A 21,684-nucleotide genomic window follows, 5' to 3' on the forward strand; every position below is an offset into this window, starting at 1 on the left:
TTCAGAAGGCAATTTGTTAAAAGGCATCATAAAACTTTTCAAAAAGGAAGCATGAGTATTTCCAGGTTGATGAACTAAAGACCAAATTCATGGAACGTTCAAGCATTCTAGTTTGACAATGCACACTGGCTCTGAGCACAGGAGATGAAAGTTAGGTAACCTGAGAAAACAACTTTTTCAGACAGATTTTCAGTCCAGTAGGTTACTATCTGGAATTAAAGCATAAGCCATATTTGTTAATGTAAGAACAAGAAAAAAAAATCATCATCAGTGGTATAGACTGGCCAAAATTTACAGATGTTTATTGAAGTGACTGTTCTCTAGTTAGAGGAGCTCTGCCTAATTGAGGTAATGAGGAAAGGATTTAAGTGATTTCCACTTAAGCAGAAAATCAAACCTCTGATGTTTTTAATGCACATATAGACCAGCTGTTCACCATTTACACTTTTTGTTGATGATACAAAAGCCAGTCGCATGGAGAACATAAAAATAAAATCAGAAAAAAAAATGTACAAATATGTTTAAAGTAGGGCTGTCGATGAGTCGCAGCTAACTCATGCGATTAACTCAAAAAAATTAACCACGATTAATCGCACTGTTAAACAATAGAATATTTAAATTTCAATTGGTATTTTTGGATGTTTTTCTACATTTTCAAATATATTGATATTCTATTACAACACAGAATACAAAGTGTACAGTGCTCACTCTATTCTTTTTTATTACAAATATTTGCACTGTAAAAATGATAAACAAAATAAATAGTATTTTTGAATTCACCTCATACAAGTTCTATAGTGCAATCTCTTTATCATAGAAGTGTAACTTACAAATGTAGATTTTTTTTTTTGGTTACATAACTGCATTCAAAAATAAAACAATGTAAAACTTTAGAGCCTACAAGTCCACTCTGTCCTATTTCTTGTTAAGCCAATCGCTAAGACAAACAAGTTTGTTTATATTTACGGGAGATGCTTCTGCCTGTTTCTTATTTACAACGTCACCTGAAAATGAGAATGGGCGTTTGCATGGCACTTTTGTAGTCGGTGTTGCAAGGTATTTACGTGCCAGATACGCTAAACTTTCATATGCCTCTTCATGCTTCGGCCACCATTCCAGAGGACATGCTTCCATGCTGATGATGCTTGTTAAAAAAATGTGTTAATTACATTTGGGACTGAACTCCTTGGGGGGAGAACTGTATGTCTCCTGCTCTGTTTTACCCACATACTGCCATATATTTCATGTTATAGCAGTCTCGGATGATGACCCAGCACACGTTCGTTTTAAGAACGCTTTCACAGCAGATTTGACAAAACGCAAAGAAAGTACCAAAGTGAGATTTCTAAAAATAGCTACAGCACTCGATGCAAGGTTTAAGAATCTAAAATGCCTTCCAAATTCTGAGAGAGATGAGGTGTGGAGCATGCTTTCAGAAGTCTGAAAAGAGTAACACTCAGATGCAGAAACTACAGAATCCAAACCACCAAAAATCTACCGTCTGCTGGTGGCATCTGGCTCAGATAATGAAAATGAACATGCATCAGACTGCTCTGCTTTAGACTGTTATCGAGCAGAACCCATCATCATCAGCATGGAAGCATGTCCTCTTGAATGGTGGTTGAAGCATGAAGGGACATTGAATCTTTAGTGCATCTGGCACATAAATATCTTGCGATGCCAGCTACAACAGTGTCATGCGAACGCCTGTTCTCACTTTCAGGTGACACTGTAAATAAGAAACAGGCAGAAGTATCTTCAGTAAACGTAAACAAACTTGTTTGTCTTAGCGATTGGCTGAACAAGAAGTAGGACTGAGTGGACTTGTAGGCTCTAACGTTTTACATTGCTTTATTTTTGAATGCAGTTTTTTTTGTACATAATTCTACATTTGTAGTTCAACATTCATGATAAAGAATGCGGTACAGTACTTGTATGAGGTGATTTGAAAAATACTATTTCTTTTGTTTTTTACAGTGCAAATATTTGTAATAAAAATAAACACAAAAGTGAGCACTGTACACTTTGTATTCTGTGTTGCAATTGAAATCAATATATTTGAAAATGTAGAAAACATCCAAAAATATTTAAATAAATGGTATTCTATAATTGTTTTTAATTGCTTGACAACCCTAGTTTAAAGTAAAAGTTTGTTACAAATGCTGGAGTGATTACAATGGTGAAAAATCAACACAATATTAACAAAATCAAATCAGATCTGGAAAACATTGAGCTATTAAGACAACACAGAGAGATATTTGAAGCCAACAGAACACTAAGTCATATAGAAGAAGAGCAGACAATATAATGAAACTGGACCCTGCTCCGGAAAGGTCGCACTTGAAAGAGCTCCGTCTTGGTCACTGTGTTGATGTGAAACCACTATTGCATTAGAAAAAAAGATACAAAGAAGCTGGTCCCGTGACTCACCAAGATAAGTGGTAGGATAAGGTAATAGATATAACCAGCAAAGTGAGATTGGGGGGAAGAAAGTGGTTAGAGGTTATTAATACAAAAAAGATCAAAGCACAGATCGGGTCAAACCAAGCTACTATTTTCACCTCAACACAAATAAAATGCAGCCTTACCGTAATGGTACTCTTGGGAACCAGAGAAAATGTATGGTGTAATATTGCAGAAGAGTAGCAGCAGCCTTGAGGACAAAGTACAGTTTAAGAGCCAAAAGCTCTTCAATTCTAATCTTGGCTCTGTCACTTTCTGGGTGGCCTTGGGCAATTCACTTAGGCCCTGATTCAGGAAGGCAGTTAAGAATATGCCTGGCTAATCAGAGTCTGAATCGCTCTCTCTGTATTTCAATCTCTTCCACTTGCAAAATGGGGATAATAGTTCTATCTTGCAGGAACAATGTGAGGATTAATGTTAACACAGAATTCTAAATATGTAATGTGTGCCATAAATACAAATTATTTACATTATACGTATTAAGACTAGACACTTTGGCCACTGTCAATGGCTTTTTTGTAAGTTTCTTGCACTGAGTGGCTTACTTTAAGTCAGAACTTTAAACAACTTTTATTTTTAAAAACTTCCATGTCTGCAGCCTCAGACCCATTCTTGCAGATTAATGGGACTTGCTCTTCCTGTTTTGAGATAGACAAGCTAAAGCGCTAATGAAATGGCAACCAAAACTTTGGCACCATAGGGTATAGGATTCTCATGACAGCTCACTTCTGCCTAAGGTGAAGCAATTGGAAAGAAACATTGCTGAATATATCCATTGCAGCTGACATCCTCTTAAGATTCTCCTTGCGACCATCACCTCCAACAAAAAAATACTAAAGCAATGAAACCTGGAACCATCCTTAGGCAACCTTGTTAGGCAATTTCCTGTCTTAAGAGACTGTCCTAAAGTATCTCCAAACATATTGGCCTAAATGTGTGAACCATAAAGCTACATCTACTTACATTAGTATCAGGGGCGGCTCCAGGTCCCAGCACGCCAAGCGTGTGCTTGGGGCGGCAAGCCGCTGGGGGCGCTCTGCCGGTCGCCAGGAGGGCGGCAGGCAGGCTGCCTTCGGCGGCATGCCTGCAGAGGGTCCGCTGGTCCCGCAGCTTCGGTGGACCTCCCGCAGCCCTGTGGGAGGTCCATTGAGCCGCGGGACCAGAGGATAAGTGGTAGGATAAGGTAATAGATATAACCAGCAAAGTGAGATTGGGGGGAAGAAAGTGGTTAGAGGCAGGCATGCTTGCAGGAGGTCCACCGGAGCCACGGGACCGGTGACTGGCAGAGCACCCCCCGCGGCATGATGCCGTGCTTGGGGTGGCGAAATGTCTAGAGCCGCCCCGGATTAGTATTGGATTTGTGATAGAACCCAACAACACAGAATACAACAAGCTTTCAAAATATAACTTGCATCCAGAATCCAGAAAAGCACTACTAAGAAATTGATATTATACACATAAATCAACTATTAGCAAGTCCCTAAAAGAACCATGGCACTTAAAAACCATACTTCTGCTTGAAATCTTTTTAACCTACTGTTGTTACAAAACACACCTTAAAGTTTACTGTAACTGAAAGAGATGAGAGAAAGAAATATTTGCCTCTATTTTTCCAGTTTGTTTTCTTTCTATATTTCAGAGCAGTTTTCATATATTCAGTTTCATAGTTTCCCCTGTGTAGTAAGTCAGCTTCCCATGTTTGTGCAACAAAAGGGAAAAGGAAAAATATTAAAAAAAAACAAAAAACAGAAAAATGGTGATAAAAATAAACCCCACCAAAATTGGGCGGGGGATTCCAGGTGTGGTTCTTGAAACCAGATTTAACTCATTTTCTTAAATAAACTTGATTTCAAATTGACTGTGTCCCATGAACATTGAGTTCTGCAAACATCCTACAGATCACTGGGTAGCAAAGTGTTAGGCTCTCTCTCTTACCTTTGGAGGCTTGAAGGGATATTCTGGTGTAAATGTGATATCAAGGAAGAAAACTCCTCCCTCATATACTGAGCCTGGAGGTCCTAGAATAGTTGATCTCCATTCATAGATGTTATCGCCTTTGGGGCCAGCGCTGTGCAATAAAAAGGATACATACATTTAGGATGTAAAGCTACAATTTGAATAAATATGATCCCATAGATTTAAGAAACAGTTGAATCTCAACAATGTGATATTTAATACACAATGTAGAGGTTAGAACGGTAATAAAAAGTAATGAAGCTTAGAAACAAGCAATCTACAGTCTTATAGCTGGACATCTGTACCATTGTTAAGACTATGTGGCGCACACTGTATGGCAAGGGTCTGGAGAAGGAGGGGAAATGATTTTCTGTCTCTTTAAATCCCGTTCTGTTGATCTGGATGTTTGGAAGAAGTACCACCACCTTCCCCATTTGTCCTTACAAACAAAAACAAAATGCACACACCTTCGGGTAGCACCAGTTCAATGCAACAAGAAACATCAGTAGTTAAGTACTACACAACTTCAAAGAGGAAAATGTTGTATTGTAGAAAGGGGCTGCCCTAGTACAGCTTTATTACAGGGTTCCCATAAGCTAAACCTCACAGACCATATTAAAATTGGAAACTTGCTTCCTGGTACTTCATTAAACAGATTAGAGAGTGAAAAAAGATTAATCAGCACACGAGGATTTTTTTTTTTTACTTTAATGTGATCAACAGGAGATATTATTTACATTTCCTACATTATTACTGAACAGTAATAGTTCATTTGCTTTAATTGAGTGGATCAAAACTATATCATGGTGCTTTACAATGTCAAACTTATTCCCACTTGGCCACAATACATTTTGTGCAAAATGGTTTCTAAAATGAAGCAACGATATGGGTTTTTCCTAATGTTGGGGCCCATTTTACAGAGCTGTTTTTTGCAAATTCACATAAAATCAGGGTTAAATCTTGGATTTAACATTCCAAACACACCTCAAAGACCACCTTTTTCTCCTAGCACTGATGTGGGTGGAGGGATAAATTAAAGGTCTTTTATTCATTATAATAATTATAGGGCATTGGTATATTAGAGGTGGAAGGCATCAAATGCATTCAATATGGACATGATAATGTGAAGGGATCCAGAGTAATTGATGGGTGCTTATTAGTAATGTTATAAATAGAAATAAATAAATACAAATAATTTTAGATCACATCGTAAAGCTCCCACACCCAAGGATGATAGACTGCATTCTGCTCTTTGTTCTGCTGGTGAACATGTACCTCTATGTAGGGGTAAGCAAAGGGAGGAGAAGTAAGTTTGTATTGAATACCTCTATTATCTCATCTCTCCAAATCCAATAAATGCCCATGGTACTTTAACTATTAATTTTAATAGCAAGACCCGTACTAGAAGATTTCTTTGCATGTCTCCCCACATCCTCCCCAATGTGTAAAGTTCTGAAAACTAGCACAAAAATTACACACCGTACATTGGTAAATATCTCTCTCATCCAAACGCAAAGCTTCACACAGCTTGTGAAATGAGGCTTCCAAACAAAAACACTAACGTAAGGTAAAATCCATTGTACCCTAAAGACTCATGATATCCCTCTCCTCCCTAATTATTTCTCTTTGTCCCATACAGGTCTGTATATCTGGATGCTTGGCTCTACAGCTACTGGATGTGTAATGGGCTGTGACACAACAGTATTTCTACAAGAAGCCCTGCCTAGTGACAGACACCAGCTTAACTGTGCAAAGTTATTGAAAAGGACACTCTCGGGTGCCCTTAGCTACTTCTCCAAGAAATTACTTCTTGGAGTGGTATTGAAACACTATCATTACTCCAAGTTGCACAAGCCAACCCCCTTAAGATGGAACTAGTGCATGGAACAGGTCCTTGCAATTTGTTAATACCAATTTACTGCTGAAATTTACAAAGTAAGAACTGTCAACTGGGAGTATTTTAGGGGGGGTGGAGGTGGGAAAGGGGGAAGCAACATGATCGGCATACTGAATAAGGCCCTCTGAGCCTATGAGAAATATTTCAGTATTTTATTTTGCATTTCATTTCTAGTTTAAACCCAAAGAACTGTCAATACAAAAAACACACCTCAATGATTTAAAATTATCATTCAGTAAAAACCCGATGACTTCAAAAATATTATTCATAATAGTCTTAGAAATGTCTTATACCCTATTAAGCTTCCAATTAGTTATTAATGCATGCAAGGTGCTTTCATTTCCACAGATGTAGTAGTATATTAATAGAAGTTTGGATTATATATATCTCACATCTTTGTAAAACATTAGTAGACATTTCCCCAATATTTTATTAAAAAGTGATGCATGTAGCTTACCTTTCAAGCCTTTCATTTCAATTAACAGTATGAAATAGCTGGCAGATTTCAATTTTTAAACAGCATAATTGATTTCTTATAAAGAAAAGATTGAAAGGGGGAGATGCAAGTCAGTTACAGAATGCAACATTACTTGGGTTTAAATTAGGATTAGGTACTATCAAGTGGCTCAATACCCAAGTGCTTATTAGAAAAGTGATGGTACTTGAATGTAGTTTAAATGCAGTGGCATTAACGTCAGTGAAGATACGAAAAGAAGTCAAAGGTGAGGGATTACATTTTTTGCTTAAAATCCTTTGCAATTATCTGTTTAAAAAGAACACATCAATATGTAGATATATGGTGCATAGGCACAACTGATACCTCTAATAATCTGTGCCACTGCTATACTCAAATTAAGTGACTATAACAGATGGATGCAACATTTAGCAGTTGTCAAACACTTGGCCATTCTGAAGACAATTTAAAATAATATAAACTGATTCCACTACAAATAGCTACAATATAGTGCATTAAATCCAAGAGCCAATAACCCTCTACCTCCAGAACTTTTGGGGGGAGAGTTTTGTGGAGGTTGGGGGTGTGTTAAAAGACTGAGGCCCAGATCAACAAAAGGATTTAAGTGCCTAAATGCTACATATGTCCAATATTCATGCATCACTGAGATCCTCAAAACCCCTACTTGGGTGCTGCCTAACCCTGGAGGCATCTAAAATCCTGCGGTTAAATTTTCACTGTTAAAATCCTCCATGTGCCTAAATTTCTGCCACTGGGCACTGCCCTTATTCTAAGGGTTAATCAATTTATGGATGTCACTTAAAATGCCATCAACCACCTTAGGTCAACTTGACAGGATGGCCTGAGAAAAGAATTTCATTAGCCACAATTAATTTCAGTAGCCCATGGAAAACTAACAAATATTTCAATTAGGACCATGAGGAATACAACCATTAACTCTCTCACAAATCCAGAGCCCTATTTTTGAATTGAATCTAAAGCAAATTGGCCAAGCTGTTTTGGAGTTACATGTCTCTGGAAAACAAAGACGAGAACAAAAATGCTTTAGAGACTACCCATTCCAGAGATCCAGATCAAACCTACATGCAAGCAAACACCACACTGGAAGAATTTGGGTATTCCCAGGCAAAACAACCTCAGTCATTTCTGCTCTAATGCTGCTAAATTAGACGGTGATGGCAACACTCTTAACTGAACACCAAACAAGTTGCAAACAGGAGCAATAATTTTGAAGTGAAGATATTTTTTAACTTATTACATAAAATAAAATGGATTGGACTTAGAAAGGCCATGGTTTCTATGGCAGAATTCTTTGTTTTATTTTATTAAAACACAAAAATGCATCATGGTTTGACCATTTGGTTTTATGCAACTTACAGAACTGTCTCTAGTACAGTGATACAAATTTTCTGTTTAAAATAATACTCAAAACATACAGACTAAAATAATATCTCTCTTCTCTACCCTAATACCTATCTTTTTATTTTGTTTTACACTTTAAAACAAATAAGTTGTTTGGTTATCACTGTATTATGAAGCTACCTATTGTGAACAACTGAATAAAAAATGGAGTCCTGATATTGGTCATTAGTTACAGGTTCCAGTGTTCTTTATCTACTGTGTTAAAAATATAAACAATCTTTTTCTTTTTTAAAAGATCCAATAGCCAATGCTTTGTAAACAAAGACTTAAGTTTGAGCGTTTAATATAGAAGTGTAATGAAACATTTGTTTCCAACATTGACCCTAAATCTCCCCCCTCATCCATTGCAATATATCTTCCATTATAGAATGTTATAACTCTACCGCACTCTGGTAGCCCTTATCAATATAGTGGATGGGAAACACGGTGGGGGTTTCTAACCTATATCATGAGAAGGAACTTAGGGGAGGCTAGTTAAGAACACAAGAAGTCCCTGACCAGTGGAGGGTGAGGGGTTTGGGTTGCTCTACAATGACAGGTGTAGGTACTGGAGGAAAGGTGAGGTGCAGACTTAACATTGCTTTTGGAAGTTTAACAGAAAATGTAAACATGCCAAGTCAGGAAATTCTGTGTTAAATACGTTTTCTGCTCTTAGGGTTTTTTTTTATTAAGGGGTTTTGCATTTCAAAAGTATTCCAAATACAGAAACATCAAAGTATAGCAAAAAACTACAAAGCTTCCTTTAGCCATGATCTCTTGTTTTTAAAAATGTATACAAGTGCACAACCATAATTTTAGAAATAATTATTCCCTCCCACACACACTGTACCTGCTAGAAATGTATTTCCCCCCCCCCGCCCCGTACAAAGTAGTTATTCTGAGTTACCAACAGAGCTACTCTTCAGGGCAGGGCAGGTCTATTTTTGCATACTCTACAGCATAAACAACTAATAAATACTACTACTAATTGTGTAAATTGAAGAGTAAGGGCTGCAGACAGTCTCATCCCTGCTAGTCTGCCTCCCAGTTTAAATCATGCAGGACAGACAAGAAAAGATCCCTCTAACATATCTCATTAGTTTTGCCTAGTTTTCTACAAGAGTTTGAGTATGCATGTTTTGTATCTCTTAAGATTCCACAAGATTATTGTCAAAGGAAACTGTCTCAGTAAGCATTGAAACATCACAAGGTACTGAGAAATGAATTTGAACAGCCAAGACAGAAGACGCTAAGATGATGCCCCAAGTCATGCACATTTAATTACTATTTTCAGTAAAGTAGTTTGAACATCAGATAGAATTTTAACTCTGTCTCATTTTTAGGTCAAGGAAAGAAACTGGACCAAAAGAAACCTAAACCAAAATGAACCAGAACAACAAAAAAATACCACCACAAACAAACCCCCTTCTGGGCAGCTCTGACAGCCTAATGGTAGCGTACTGGACTATCATGTGACCAAGTAAATCAGAGCAATATTTGTGCCCACTTTAATTAGGGACAGCTACCAGCTGCTCCCCAGTATGAAGATTAACTCAAATGATGGATTGACCAGGGGTAAAATGCCTTGGAGCTGCATGAGGGGTGGGGAATAGACACCAGAGAGAAGGTGGAGGCAGTAGAGGAGGAAGCAGGGGAGATAATATTGTAAAAATAGACCAGAATACTGTTATGGTGATCCCACCATCTGTAAAACGGGGATAACAAGACTTAATTACTTAATTCCCATTGTAAAGCAATTTGAGCATAAGAACGAAAAAGCATGAAGCATTAAGTATTATTGTAATAACTAGATCTACTTCTTGAAGATATTGATATTTTCTGCCTGACAGTCACAACCATTATGAAGGGCAAATGTCTTCCAAATCTTACTCTATTCCTAACAGAAGAGAGTGAAGGCTCACACAACATTTCATGTAGAATTAAGAATAATTAGATAATTAATGAGAGTCAATTTATTAAAAGGCATTTTTGAAAGAAATAATACTGCAAGAAAAAGTGTATGCTTGAAACTGGAAGGTAAATTTCATAGAAAATTAACTTGGGAAGAAGTTAAAGTACGAATTAAGCACAATACACCTCTACCCCGATATAACACGACCCGATATAACACAAATTCTCATATAACGCGGTAAAGCAGTGCTCCAGGGGGGGGGGAGGGGGTAGAGGAGAGATGCACACTCTGGTGGATCAAAGCAAGTTCGACATAACGTGGGAAGATTTTTTGGCTCCCGAGGACAGCGTTATATCGAGGTAGAGGTGTATTTAGGATCCAACACTGAATTATGTGTTAGAGTAAAAACATTTTGGGGATTTCTTATTGAAAATTTAGTGGGGTTAACACATCAAAGATATTTTGCAAATAGTTCAATTTAGCTGAGTGAAAACCAGTGCAACACAATCCAAGTAAACGGTTAGTCCTGTAAGTGCTATCAATCAGGTGAGGTACTTGCAACTTTACCTTATTATGGTAGAAAGGACTGTGCTCCAGAGTAAGTGTTTGCAGGACTAGGACCACAACTTGTAGTTTTTACTTACGCATGCACAATTCTGAGGTTGCTACCAAACTATTTAAAAACCTTTTGTGAGAAGGCCAATGCTGTTTGACTGTTTTGCTGCAAAGTTCAATTTTTAAACCTTACTTCAAAGCTTAAAAATAAAACCCTTGATTACTGGAGGGGTCAGAAAGAGGCTTACATTTTTCTCGAGAGTATGCGGAAGCTCTATGTAGTTTAGCAATAATCCCTTCAATTTAGAAGCAAGTCCTAATAAAAAGGTTCAGGAGAAATTAATGCATTTAACATTGGTTCCAAAATTGAAAATAAATCCAAACTACTCCACTCCCAGAGGGGGTCTACTTTCTCCAGCAATGGCTTCCTTCTTCATAGGTTCCCTCTGCCACTGAGCACTGGAAGTTTATCCTACCATGTGTAGGAACAATTGCTAAGCTTCCAATCCTGCGACAGAGAGGTTGAACTGCTCAAGGTTGCAGCATATGCCTTTATGTAAATATGCAAGGACATGAAATGCCAAACTTTAAATTGTTAGTAGAAGTATTCTTATTCTATGCAAATCTGTTTTACTTTTTCCTGCAAAGTTACATTTCAAGACAAAGTGATGAACTAGCTCAAATTTGACTTTACATCTCCCATTCAATGATAACCTAAACAGGAAACAATAAGATGAGGAAGAAGTGAAAGAGTATGACTCGGCTAACAACTCGTAATGGTTTATTTAAATGACAGAAAAGATGTGGTGGTAAAAGCTATGCTCTGCAAACTTAATCTTGTGCTATTTTAACCATCAGTTTCCTTCCTGCCATTTGTCAACTGGACTATTAGCTACCGACCTGAGGAAAGAAATTCCTCCAGATAATCAGAGCTTGTTTCCAAATGTAGTACCTACATATTTAGGTATTTACTATTTAGGTAAAGCTAAATAGTCTCACAGGTATAGCACTTCTGTATCTTGGCCACTTGCTCAGTGTCATCTCAGACTCCAACATGGTTTTGGTAGTTGATTCAGAACAAGTAGTAGTAAATTAACTTCTGTAATTTTTATTCTGTCAGAAGGCAAACAGACCCTAAAATTGGATTCAGCACATCAAGTGATCTTTGTACAAATGAAGATAGTTCTGGATTTCAGGACTGAAAAGAGACTGCATCTCCTTCAAGAAATGCTGCATCGCTATTGCCAACAAGATATCAATCAAAGCACATGGGTCACTAGAACTGGCTTCAGCTAATATCTCTGAAGACAAGACAGGCTTATGGTCCACTTTCTCTGCTAACTTCTTTGCAGGTAGCAGGACCATAAACATGTTTTCAAATACTGTAAGCAAATCACACCCCTCAAAGGGATCCCCTTTTAAAGGGATCAGAAGATTGTTTCCTAAATCGTATGTTTTCTACCCATTTGGAAAAACAGAAATACAGTAAGATAACCCTGCTACTCCAGGAACAAGACACATGGATACTATTTATGAGAGATTAAGTCTAGACAAACTGATTAGAAGACCTAGCATATCCATGCATTTGCAGAATTTGCAAACGGTGCACCATCAAGTTAAACAATAAGACTCAGAGCCAGACGATTGGGAGGCTTCTTTCTCCAGCCAAAAATAAAATCAATATATAAAAATCCATATGCACATTTTTTTATTTAAAAAAAAAATCCAAACTATTGAGTAAACCAAATTACCCTGTATGAAGTTACCAGAGCAGGCTATCTTCCTCAGAGCTCATTAGTAATAATTTACACTACCAATGGTATAATATTAGTGGTCACACCACTACTATGTCAAAGAAATACAAAAGCTAAATAACTTAGATTAAAGTGCACTGCTAGTTATGAATATGCTTGCAGAAACTGGCACCCAGAAGGTTAATAATTATGTGTAACATTTGGCTAGAGGTGCTCCTATGCTGAAGACCTGACAGCTGATGAAGACTCTCCAAATTCCTCTAATAAGGATCGGGTTCCTTGGCTAGAAACTGATTTTCTTTCCAAACCAACATTCATATTTCTATGGAAAAACATTTTTAAGAAATATTTTTAAACGGGAAGAGAAAACTCATGCACCCATCTAAAAAGATACTCTGAAAGACTCTTAAATGATCGAGATCACCACATTCATATTAACTGATGCATACATTATCGTCACTGAAGGTGGCTGGGGGCAAATTCTGGGTAACTCACAACATGGTGACACAAAATTGGCTAAACCTAGTTGATTAGAAAAAACATTTAAGATCGAACTATACTACACTACCACAGCATATTTTTATTGATTACAGGGGATTGTGGAGTATTATAATAACTGCATGCCACACAAGTCATAATAAAATGCATTTTACAATTGTAGAATGGACAGCCTAGAAATTTGTTCAATTGACAGGTCTGGGATGAGGGTTTCTGATGATAATTTATTCTTAAACAGTCTGTTAAAGTAAAACACAAGACCATTACATTGTAGTTACTAAAAATAATTTATATAGCATTGTAGGTTGTTCTAGTTAATAAATAATAGTTCCTATTGTTGCCCGCAAGTGTCGTAGTTAATCAAGGTTTATTATAAGGACAGTGTCAGCAGATATTATTCAGGAGTCAGCAGATACTATTCAGAAGTCAACAATCTGACTTTAAGAATAAGAGAGAGTTTACTTAAAAGGTGCCTTTCAAAGTATCTGAAATAAATTATTGGGTTTGTGCCCTTTTATTGCTATTTTATGAAATATGAAAGATGGCTTGAGGGGGTTTGTTTTTTGAAGTTTTATTTCTGGGTTTTTTTATCTTAGAAATATCAGCAATGTCAAGTCTGGTCTTCTCTGGTTTTGCAGGACACACTGGACATTTCAGAGACTGTATATGGACAGCTAACACCCCATAACTGACCAGGCTGGTGCAGTGGATCTTCAACAAATAATGTACTTTTCCCAGAACGTTAGTCACTCACTGAAGTTAAATAAGTGTTAACAAAAAACAAACAGTTTTAAACATGGATGGAAACACGCTTTGCCTCTCAGTTGTGCTCTCAGTTGACTCTTGTGTTGATATCATTTTAACTAGTTCTACAATTATCAGGGGGCTTGTCTACATAAGTGTTATTGTGATAAAGATGACTCAGCAGAAGGTAACAAGCTGCAGCACATTTAAGACATAAATACATGAAAAAGGATATGATGAAATATACCATATCTACTGATACCAAAATCAGCATGCCCTCCTAATCCCCGCCCCCCTTTTTTAAAAAGTCATCAACCTGCATGTAAACAGAGAAAACTTGTTGATACATTAAATATACTGGTAATGAAACAACAAAGGAGAGCAGCAAGTTTTGCCTGATACACCCTAGCGCCAGGCACATAAAAAAGAACTGCTGGAACTTAGGAATTCCTCTTACCACCTCTTCTCCTGCAAAACTCAGGAGCTCCACTCCTCCAATTTGACCCCCCCTTAATGTCAACCTGCAATTTTAGCTTAAAAACAATCCACATTCTAATCACAAGAACACACTGTAACTAGATAAAAACTTTGAAGTTGAATAGCACTTCAGGAAGGATCTCTCAGAGTCTGGTCACTTACCAAATCATACAGGGAAATATCTTCTTCATAAGCTTCCTAAGCTAACTATAAAATTACACAAAGCTATTTTTCATGACATTTAGCAGAATTCATGGATATCTGTACTGCAGTCACACTGTTTGGACTAAATAACACAAAATTTAATTTGCACCAATGGATACCAACTTAATTTTTAATTTTTTTTAACCTGTTGTTACAAGTAATACCGCAGATTACAATATGTATTTCTTTGTTTATTTTGTACATCGGAGAGCTCTGTGTCAGTCTCCCCATGTCTGTAAGTGTCTTTCATACAGATAGTGGTGAGAGAAAACATTTTAAAAAATAGGAAAATGAAACTGTAAAACTTCAAAACTGGCCAAGTGGCAGATATAGTACCTGAAACTAATTTTCTAACTCCCCTTTTTTTGAGAAAGAACCAACTAGACTTTGCATTATAGTGTCCTATAAAATAAGGGAAATCTAATAATAATATCACACATACAAGCGCAAACACACACACACACGCAATATATATATATATATCAGACGCGGGATATATAATAATTTATTTTTTTAATAAATAAAACGTTAATAGTAGAAAATTAGTTTCAGGTACTACAGCTGCTACTTTGCCACTTTTATTTTTACATTCCTTCCTTTCATATCTGGCCAGAGCTTGACAAACACATGAAAGGATGGAAACTCCAAATTAATGATGAAGCTTCTGGGAGACCTGGCATCTTTAATCCTTGTACATGGAAAATTACATCATACAACAGCACACAAATATTTGTTTTCATTTTTCCCCTGTGTGTAAATGGGGGTGATCAGTATTAGGAAGATATTTAAATCATCCCCTTCAAAATAACTATGGTTTAATATGGAAAAAGCTTGTTAATTTTCTTCCACTTATTCACCAAGAGGTCAAACAATTATATTTTAAATGTTCCTTTTAATGAAATAACAAAGATGTTCAGACAGTAATACATATACATTTCAACCCTAGATTAGTAAATTAATGTTAAGGTCTAATCAATCTCATCAAAACTTTTAAAAATTAAATGATGGCAGAGTCGAGTAAGATTCCTACTTCACAAATCTAAGATTCATACATCATTATCTCATATTTGGCAGGCTCAAACAAAGACCAAGGAAGATAGAGTACACCTAGGTAGTTTTCTCTTAATAATTTACAAAGACAATACCTGGATTTCAAAGTCAACTGACATTCCTGTAATTAAACAGCCTCTCAATCATCTAACAAATACCCCCCCAAAAAACAAAAACAAAAAAACTGACTTTTTATTAAATGACTCAGTAAAACCATGATAAGATAAACCTCTTTTACAGCTTAAGCAAACTCAGTTGAGGAGTATACTATCCTGCAGAGCTTGTGTTAGTCATGAAAATCTGAAGAGCTGTGACATACTTGTATAATGAGAAATTGCGTAACTAGATGTTAATCAGCCAAGTGTTGATACCAATAAAGATGGTATTAAACCAAAATAATACCAAAACAAACATTTAATCTTTCAGAACTGCAAAGTGTAATTTACATATTTATATATTCTATCTTTCAATACATCAGTCAGCTAAGCCACAAGCCTGAATTATGATCAAGCAACGTCACATTAAAGGTTAAATACTGGAGTAACTGAAAGACATGTGTGTGCAGATTTCAGTGTTCAGCTGTAAAACTGGATACTCAAGCAGATGTTGTTAATTTAACAAAAGTATGAAGGAGAATCCTATTGGGCAGATCTCTATTAGGTGGTTTTCTCATATGGGTGGTTCATAATGTATATAAATTCCTCTGTAACTGACTTTGGAAAATAGCCTGTACCTTTAACAGAGTTTTCCTTTGTAAACATTAAATATGATAAATAAGAACATGGTCAGCCCAGTTACGTAATATTCTTCCTACAGCCCTAGACTTCGGTTATATAGTTCAAATCCACACTTTGGTACTCCAATTTGTTTCTTCGCTCCCGGACCAACAGGAGGTATATAGAAACATAGGAACTGCAATCCTGGATCAGATGCAAAGTCATCTAGTTCAGTGTCCTGCTTCTGACAGTGGCCAGAACCAGATGCTTCTAAAGAAGGTATAAGAACTCCCAGTAAACAGATGTGGGGTAATCTGTCCTCTACATTCAGTCGCATCCTAATCTCCAAAAGTTTGAGACTGGTTTAAACCCTGTGGCGTGAGGTTCAATACCCCTCCCAAAATTTTACATTTTCCAAAATTCATCATTAAGTATAACACTCTGTAATCTTGTTATCCATATAAATGTTCAATCTTTTTTGAATCTTTCTAATTTCTTGGACTCAACAACTTTCAGTGGCAATCAATTCCACAGTGTAATCTCACACTGTGTAAAAATGTATTTCCTTTTATCAGTTTTGAATTTCCCACCTTTTGTTTTCATGAAATATCCCCTTCTCGTGTTATGAGACAGGGAGAATAGATGCTCATGATCTATTTTCTCTGTACCATTCATTATTTTAATATACTTTTATTATGACTCCTATTCATCTCCTTTCCAAGGTAAACATTTCCAGCCTTTTCAATCACTGGACCCGGCAGAGCCCAGCTTGCACACAGAATACACTGCCAGGGGAGGGACTGAGGGAGCTACATGGTTCCCAACAGCTGCAGTTCCCAGCATGCCTTGAGGGAAGGAAGGTGGTGGTGCACAGGGAACTCCATGCAAGCTTGGGACTGAGCATCAGGCTGTTTCTCTGTCTGGATCCCTGTGCTCTGAGGGGTAGGGGGTGGGTGTTTGGGCTGGGGGGAGCCCACAGCTGAGGTCTGGGGAGGGTTGCAGGTATCTGGACAAGGCAGGGCAGGGCGGGTGTCTAGGCTAGGGGTACCCTGTGGCTGGGCTGGGCTCGGCTCTGGGGAAGGAAGGGGGCGGGTATCTGTGTGTAGAATTTTTTTTTTTTGGCTCAAAATTTTTAATTATTTGGCGCAGAATTCCCCCAGGACTATATATTGTATTATTCACCATCCTCACTCACACACCAAAAAAATGCATCACACTTGTTGGCCCAAAATGGAAGTTTCTCTAATCCTGGGTAACAGCGCACAGCTGCACCTGCAGTGCGTCTGGTGAAGACGCTCTATGCTGATGGGAGGGAGTTCTCCCATTGGCAAAATAAAACAACTTCCATGAGTGGCAGAAGTCTTCCCACCAACATAGCATTGTCACCACGAACGCTTATGGTCGGTGTAATTTATGTCACTCGGGGTTTGGCTTTTTCACACCCCTGAGCGACATAAATTATGCCAACATAGGCTACGTCTACACTACAGCCTAAGATTGCAAAGGTGATGATGAATTGGTTTGAACCATATTCCTAAAAGAGGGAGTTCACTTCCATCTGCACTCTGCTGAATGCCTGCTCCACTAGCAAATTTGCTAATAAAGCTATCCATGGAGTCCTTTCAGCAGGTGTCAGTTTGGAAGGACTCTGTGTGAAATCCTGACCTCACTGAAGTTAATGGAAAAACACCCCCCTGACTTCAATGGGGTCAGGATTTCACCCATTATGTGTATTACAAGATACATAAAAATCCTCTTTGGGTACCTAAAAGGCACAATTAATTCAGAATCTGGATTGTCCAATTCTTACTGTGGCTCCTCTTAATCATCCTCAGATCAGTGAGTAATTAAGGAATAACCCACCCTCACACCTGCTACTAGAAACCAAATGTTTTCAAATCCTCATTTAAAAAAAAAAAGACAGAATTTTGTTCTCTTTATGCAACTTCAAAAGTTTACTTTCAGGCTTTTGCCACCAATTGGTTCTGCTGACTCTATTTTATAAATAAAAAGTGTGGTTTTAATCTTTATAACAAAACTACAGTTTCAGATTAACAACACAAGACCTTATATGAAAGTTCACACTGCACTGTGAAGAGGACTACAATTCTCTAAGGAAAGCAGTTCCTTTTAAACTACATCATTTAGTCTAAGTGCCTTTCATAAATTCACAAGAAGAGAATCTGAAGACAACAAATACCTTGGCTAATCCCCAAAGATTTATAATTGTTGTTCATATTAAATTTTTCTCAATCACTCTTCTTGTGATAACAGATAAAAATTTAGCATATAAAGCAGCAAAAATACATTTTCTCTTCTCTGATATGTAGGAGTTGTACTGTTTAAAACGCTGAGATCCATCGACATAAATGTCAGCTACAATAGCCAACCCTTTTAACACAGCTACTACTTCACCTCTTCTATTTTTCCACTCTGTGCAATTAAATCCATAATTTAAAGTGCCATCTAATAAAATGCCAAGACATGGTAGTTACCTTCTGTAATGTGCCTGCTATCCTCATCACGTCCTTTTCAGAACTGCAGTGATTTCACACACCACTGTGTACTTAAGTTTAACCACCATCATGGCCCTTTCTCTATGCAGTTATTAATCCTTCACAAGTTTTAGGGTTCTATTCATCACTTCATATGCCAGTTCTATAGGGCTTTTCATGCAACTTGTTCAGAAATGGTGTGTAATGAACCTCTTCTGGGAAGAACAGTAGACATCAGTAAGAAGGGAAGGACCAAGGAAAAACAAACACTTAGAGATGCACAAGCCTGAAGAGGTAGAAAGCAGGCAGAGAAAAAAGAAATTGCCAGTTTATGTACACATCAGTCCTCCTTGGTCAAAATTAAGGAGGAAGCTCTTGAAGCAGGAGGTTAAATATCCCCACCACAATTTTTTTTAAAGTCAGGATTATACTATCCAAAGTTATCTGTGATACCCATATAAACGTCCAATCCTCAACCTTACTAAATTCTTGACATCAGTGATTTCCTGTGACAGCAAGTTTCACCAATTGTGTGAAAAAATATTTCCTTTAATTGGTTTTTGCATTTGCCACCTTTTAATTTCACTGGATATCCCCTTGTTCTTGTGTTATGGAACAGGGAGAACAGAAGTTCCCAATATGCCTTCCCTGTACCATTCAATATTTCATATAATTTATCATGTCCCTGATTATCTATCTTCTTTTGAAGGTAAAAAATCCCAATCTTTTCACTCTCTTCATAGGAGAGGGTTTACCATGCCTTTGGTCATTCTCAATAATTTAAGCCCCTGTTTCAGAGCTTCCAGCAGCATTTAAGCATAATTACAGAATCACTGTTTCTTTTCAATGCCTAAAAATGACACACATCAACTGGTGATTATACTAATACAAAGTTTTGAATTCTATTTAAAAAAGTCAGAACTTGCTTTTATTCTAACAACACTGCCTTCAGTGTAGCACTAAGTGAACAGTTTAAATAAACAATTGAAGCATTTCACCCTGGATATATTTCGCCAAACAGATTTAAACTTGCCAGTCTACTACTAGAATCTACAAGTAAAGAAAGAGGGAAAAACAAAGGGAGAACTAAAAGACTCAATCACAACATTCTGGCAGGATAGTTGGTTGAATATGAGAAATTACCTTGCATGGTTAGAAGCATCCATAGAAAGAAAAATGTTTTCCTACTTAATGCTAGTGATTCTGAAAAGAAACACACTGAATACAGCATCCAAGTTGCTGAAAGTGCCATTGGCTGAGACAAAGTGCCATGAAAAAAAGATGAGAGAACTGCTCAGGTGTAGCCGTCTAGACTTGCTGATGTGCACATGTTCAGCTCACTATTTAAACCTCAATGAGAAAGCAGTATCACACAACAGCTCTAAATCATGTTATGAAAACTTAATTCTTAGAAGCCATCATCTGCCTCATGGCTGGTTGACTGAAAAGGGAGGATGGGTACCTTTGCTTTACAGTGACATTTGACAGAACTCACGTGACGACTGTACCTTTCTATTTGCATCTAACTAGTATAATTACGTTGAAATTTGCACTAAGCAGGAGGATAAGTTTGACCAAAACACAGGAAGCATTTTACACAACAAAGATCTCTACAAGGAGGTTTCAGAGGGACTTGACGGATTATATAGGCTAATGACACCAGTGCTGCAGTCTCAGTAGAAATCCAGCTTGATCTACTCATCTAAGAACTAGAACCACACAAGGACAAAATGGAAGAGTAATTCAGAGAAGCCTCAGAACCTATTACCTAGGCAACATCACTAATAAAGCTTGCAGATGACATAAGAACTGGGGGAGTGGTAAATAATCGGGGGAATGTTAAATAATTAAGAGGACAGGTCACCAATATAAAGGCATCTGGATTGCTTGGTAAATTGGGTGCAAGCAAACAATGCGTGTTTTAATACAGTTAAAAGTAAATTTACACATCTAAGAAGAAAGAATGTAGGCCATACTTACAGGATGGTGGACTCAATCCTGTGAAGCAAAGACTTGGGCACCAAGATAGATAATCAGCTGAACCAGAGATGACTTGTAACTCTTGATGATGATGGGGGTACAATTTAAAGGTTCTGGGGGGGACTTGTGACCAGGGGCGGCTCTACCTTTTTGGCCGCCCCAAGCAGTCATGCGCGGGAGGCCCCCCGGAGCCACGGGAGCAGCGGGCCTCCCGCGGGCATGACTGCAGAGGGTCTGCTGGTCATGCGGCTCGGCTGGACCTCCCGCAGCTGCGGACGGTTCGCAGGTCCGGCGGCTCTGCTTGAGCTGCCGCAGGCATGCCTGCGGGAGGTCCAGCCGAGCCGCGGGACCAGCGAACCGTCCGCAGTCATGCCTGCGGGAGGTCCACTGGAGCCGCGGGACGAGCGCCCCCTCCGCAGTCATGCCTGCGGCAGGTCCGGTCGTCCCGGAGCTCCGGTGGACCTCCCGCAGGCATGACTGCGGCAGGTCCGCCGGCCCAGCCTGCTGCCTCCCCGGGAAAGGGCCGCCCCACGCGCGTGCTTGCCGCGCTGGGGTCTGGAGCCGGCCCTGCTTGTGACCGCCCCACGCGAAGCAGCTGAGAAGCAGCAGCAGAGCCAGGAGTGCCAGGGCAATGGTGAGCGATCACCTCAAGGAGCATCTCGCGGCAGCGGCCAGCTCCCGGGTGGCATTGCTAGCTGCCACTGAGCTCCTTTGGGTGAGAGGCAAGAGCATGTCAGGCGTGCAGCTCAGAACTGTGCCACCGGCTCTGCTTGGGGAGCAGGGCAGGCAGGCATGAAGGACCGGAACAATTTACCCAGGCTTGTGGTGGATTCTATGTCACTGACAACTTTTAAACCAAGATTGGCTTTTTTCTAAAAAAATATGTTCTAGGAACTATTTTGGGGAAATTCTGTGGCCTATGTTACATAGGAGGTCAGCCTAGATGATCACAGTGGTCCCTCTGGCCTTGGAGTCTATGAATCAACATGACTGATCCCAAATACAAAAGGTCATGGCTGGAGTCAACAAAGATTGGAGGCTGAAACATGGCTGATGGAAGACAAGGTGAGAACTCGGGATTATGGTCTAACATTTAAAACTGAAGGT

At 38.4% G+C, this 21,684-nt stretch overlaps 2 protein-coding genes across 9 annotated transcripts in view; one reads left to right on the forward strand and one right to left on the reverse strand.

The window, feature by feature from the left end:
* Positions 1–13,809, forward strand: part of NKIRAS1 (NFKB inhibitor interacting Ras like 1) — a 31,976-nt gene extending 18,167 nt beyond the window's left edge. For 2 of the 3 annotated variants that reach the window (XM_045006637.1, XM_045006638.1), the window contains one exon: positions 6,059–8,337. In XM_045006637.1, the coding sequence (XP_044862572.1) occupies positions 6,059–6,103 (45 nt within the window). In that variant the 3' untranslated portion in view covers positions 6,104–8,337. Of the gene's footprint in view, positions 1–6,058; positions 8,338–13,549 lie in introns of those variants that run through there. The other variant, XR_006577116.1, reaches the window with a different exon arrangement.
* UBE2E1 (ubiquitin conjugating enzyme E2 E1) overlaps positions 1–21,684 on the reverse strand; it is a 57,490-nt gene that overhangs the window by 5,346 nt on the left and 30,460 nt on the right. For all 6 annotated transcript variants that reach the window (XM_045006632.1, XM_045006631.1, XM_045006630.1 and 3 more), the window contains one exon: positions 4,399–4,531. In XM_045006632.1, coding sequence (XP_044862567.1) covers positions 4,399–4,531 — 133 coding nt within the window. The remainder of the gene's footprint in view (positions 1–4,398; positions 4,532–21,684) is intronic.

This window comes from Mauremys mutica, chromosome 2 (assembly GCF_020497125.1).
Source record: "Mauremys mutica isolate MM-2020 ecotype Southern chromosome 2, ASM2049712v1, whole genome shotgun sequence".
Classification (NCBI taxonomy): Eukaryota; Metazoa; Chordata; order Testudines; family Geoemydidae; genus Mauremys; species Mauremys mutica.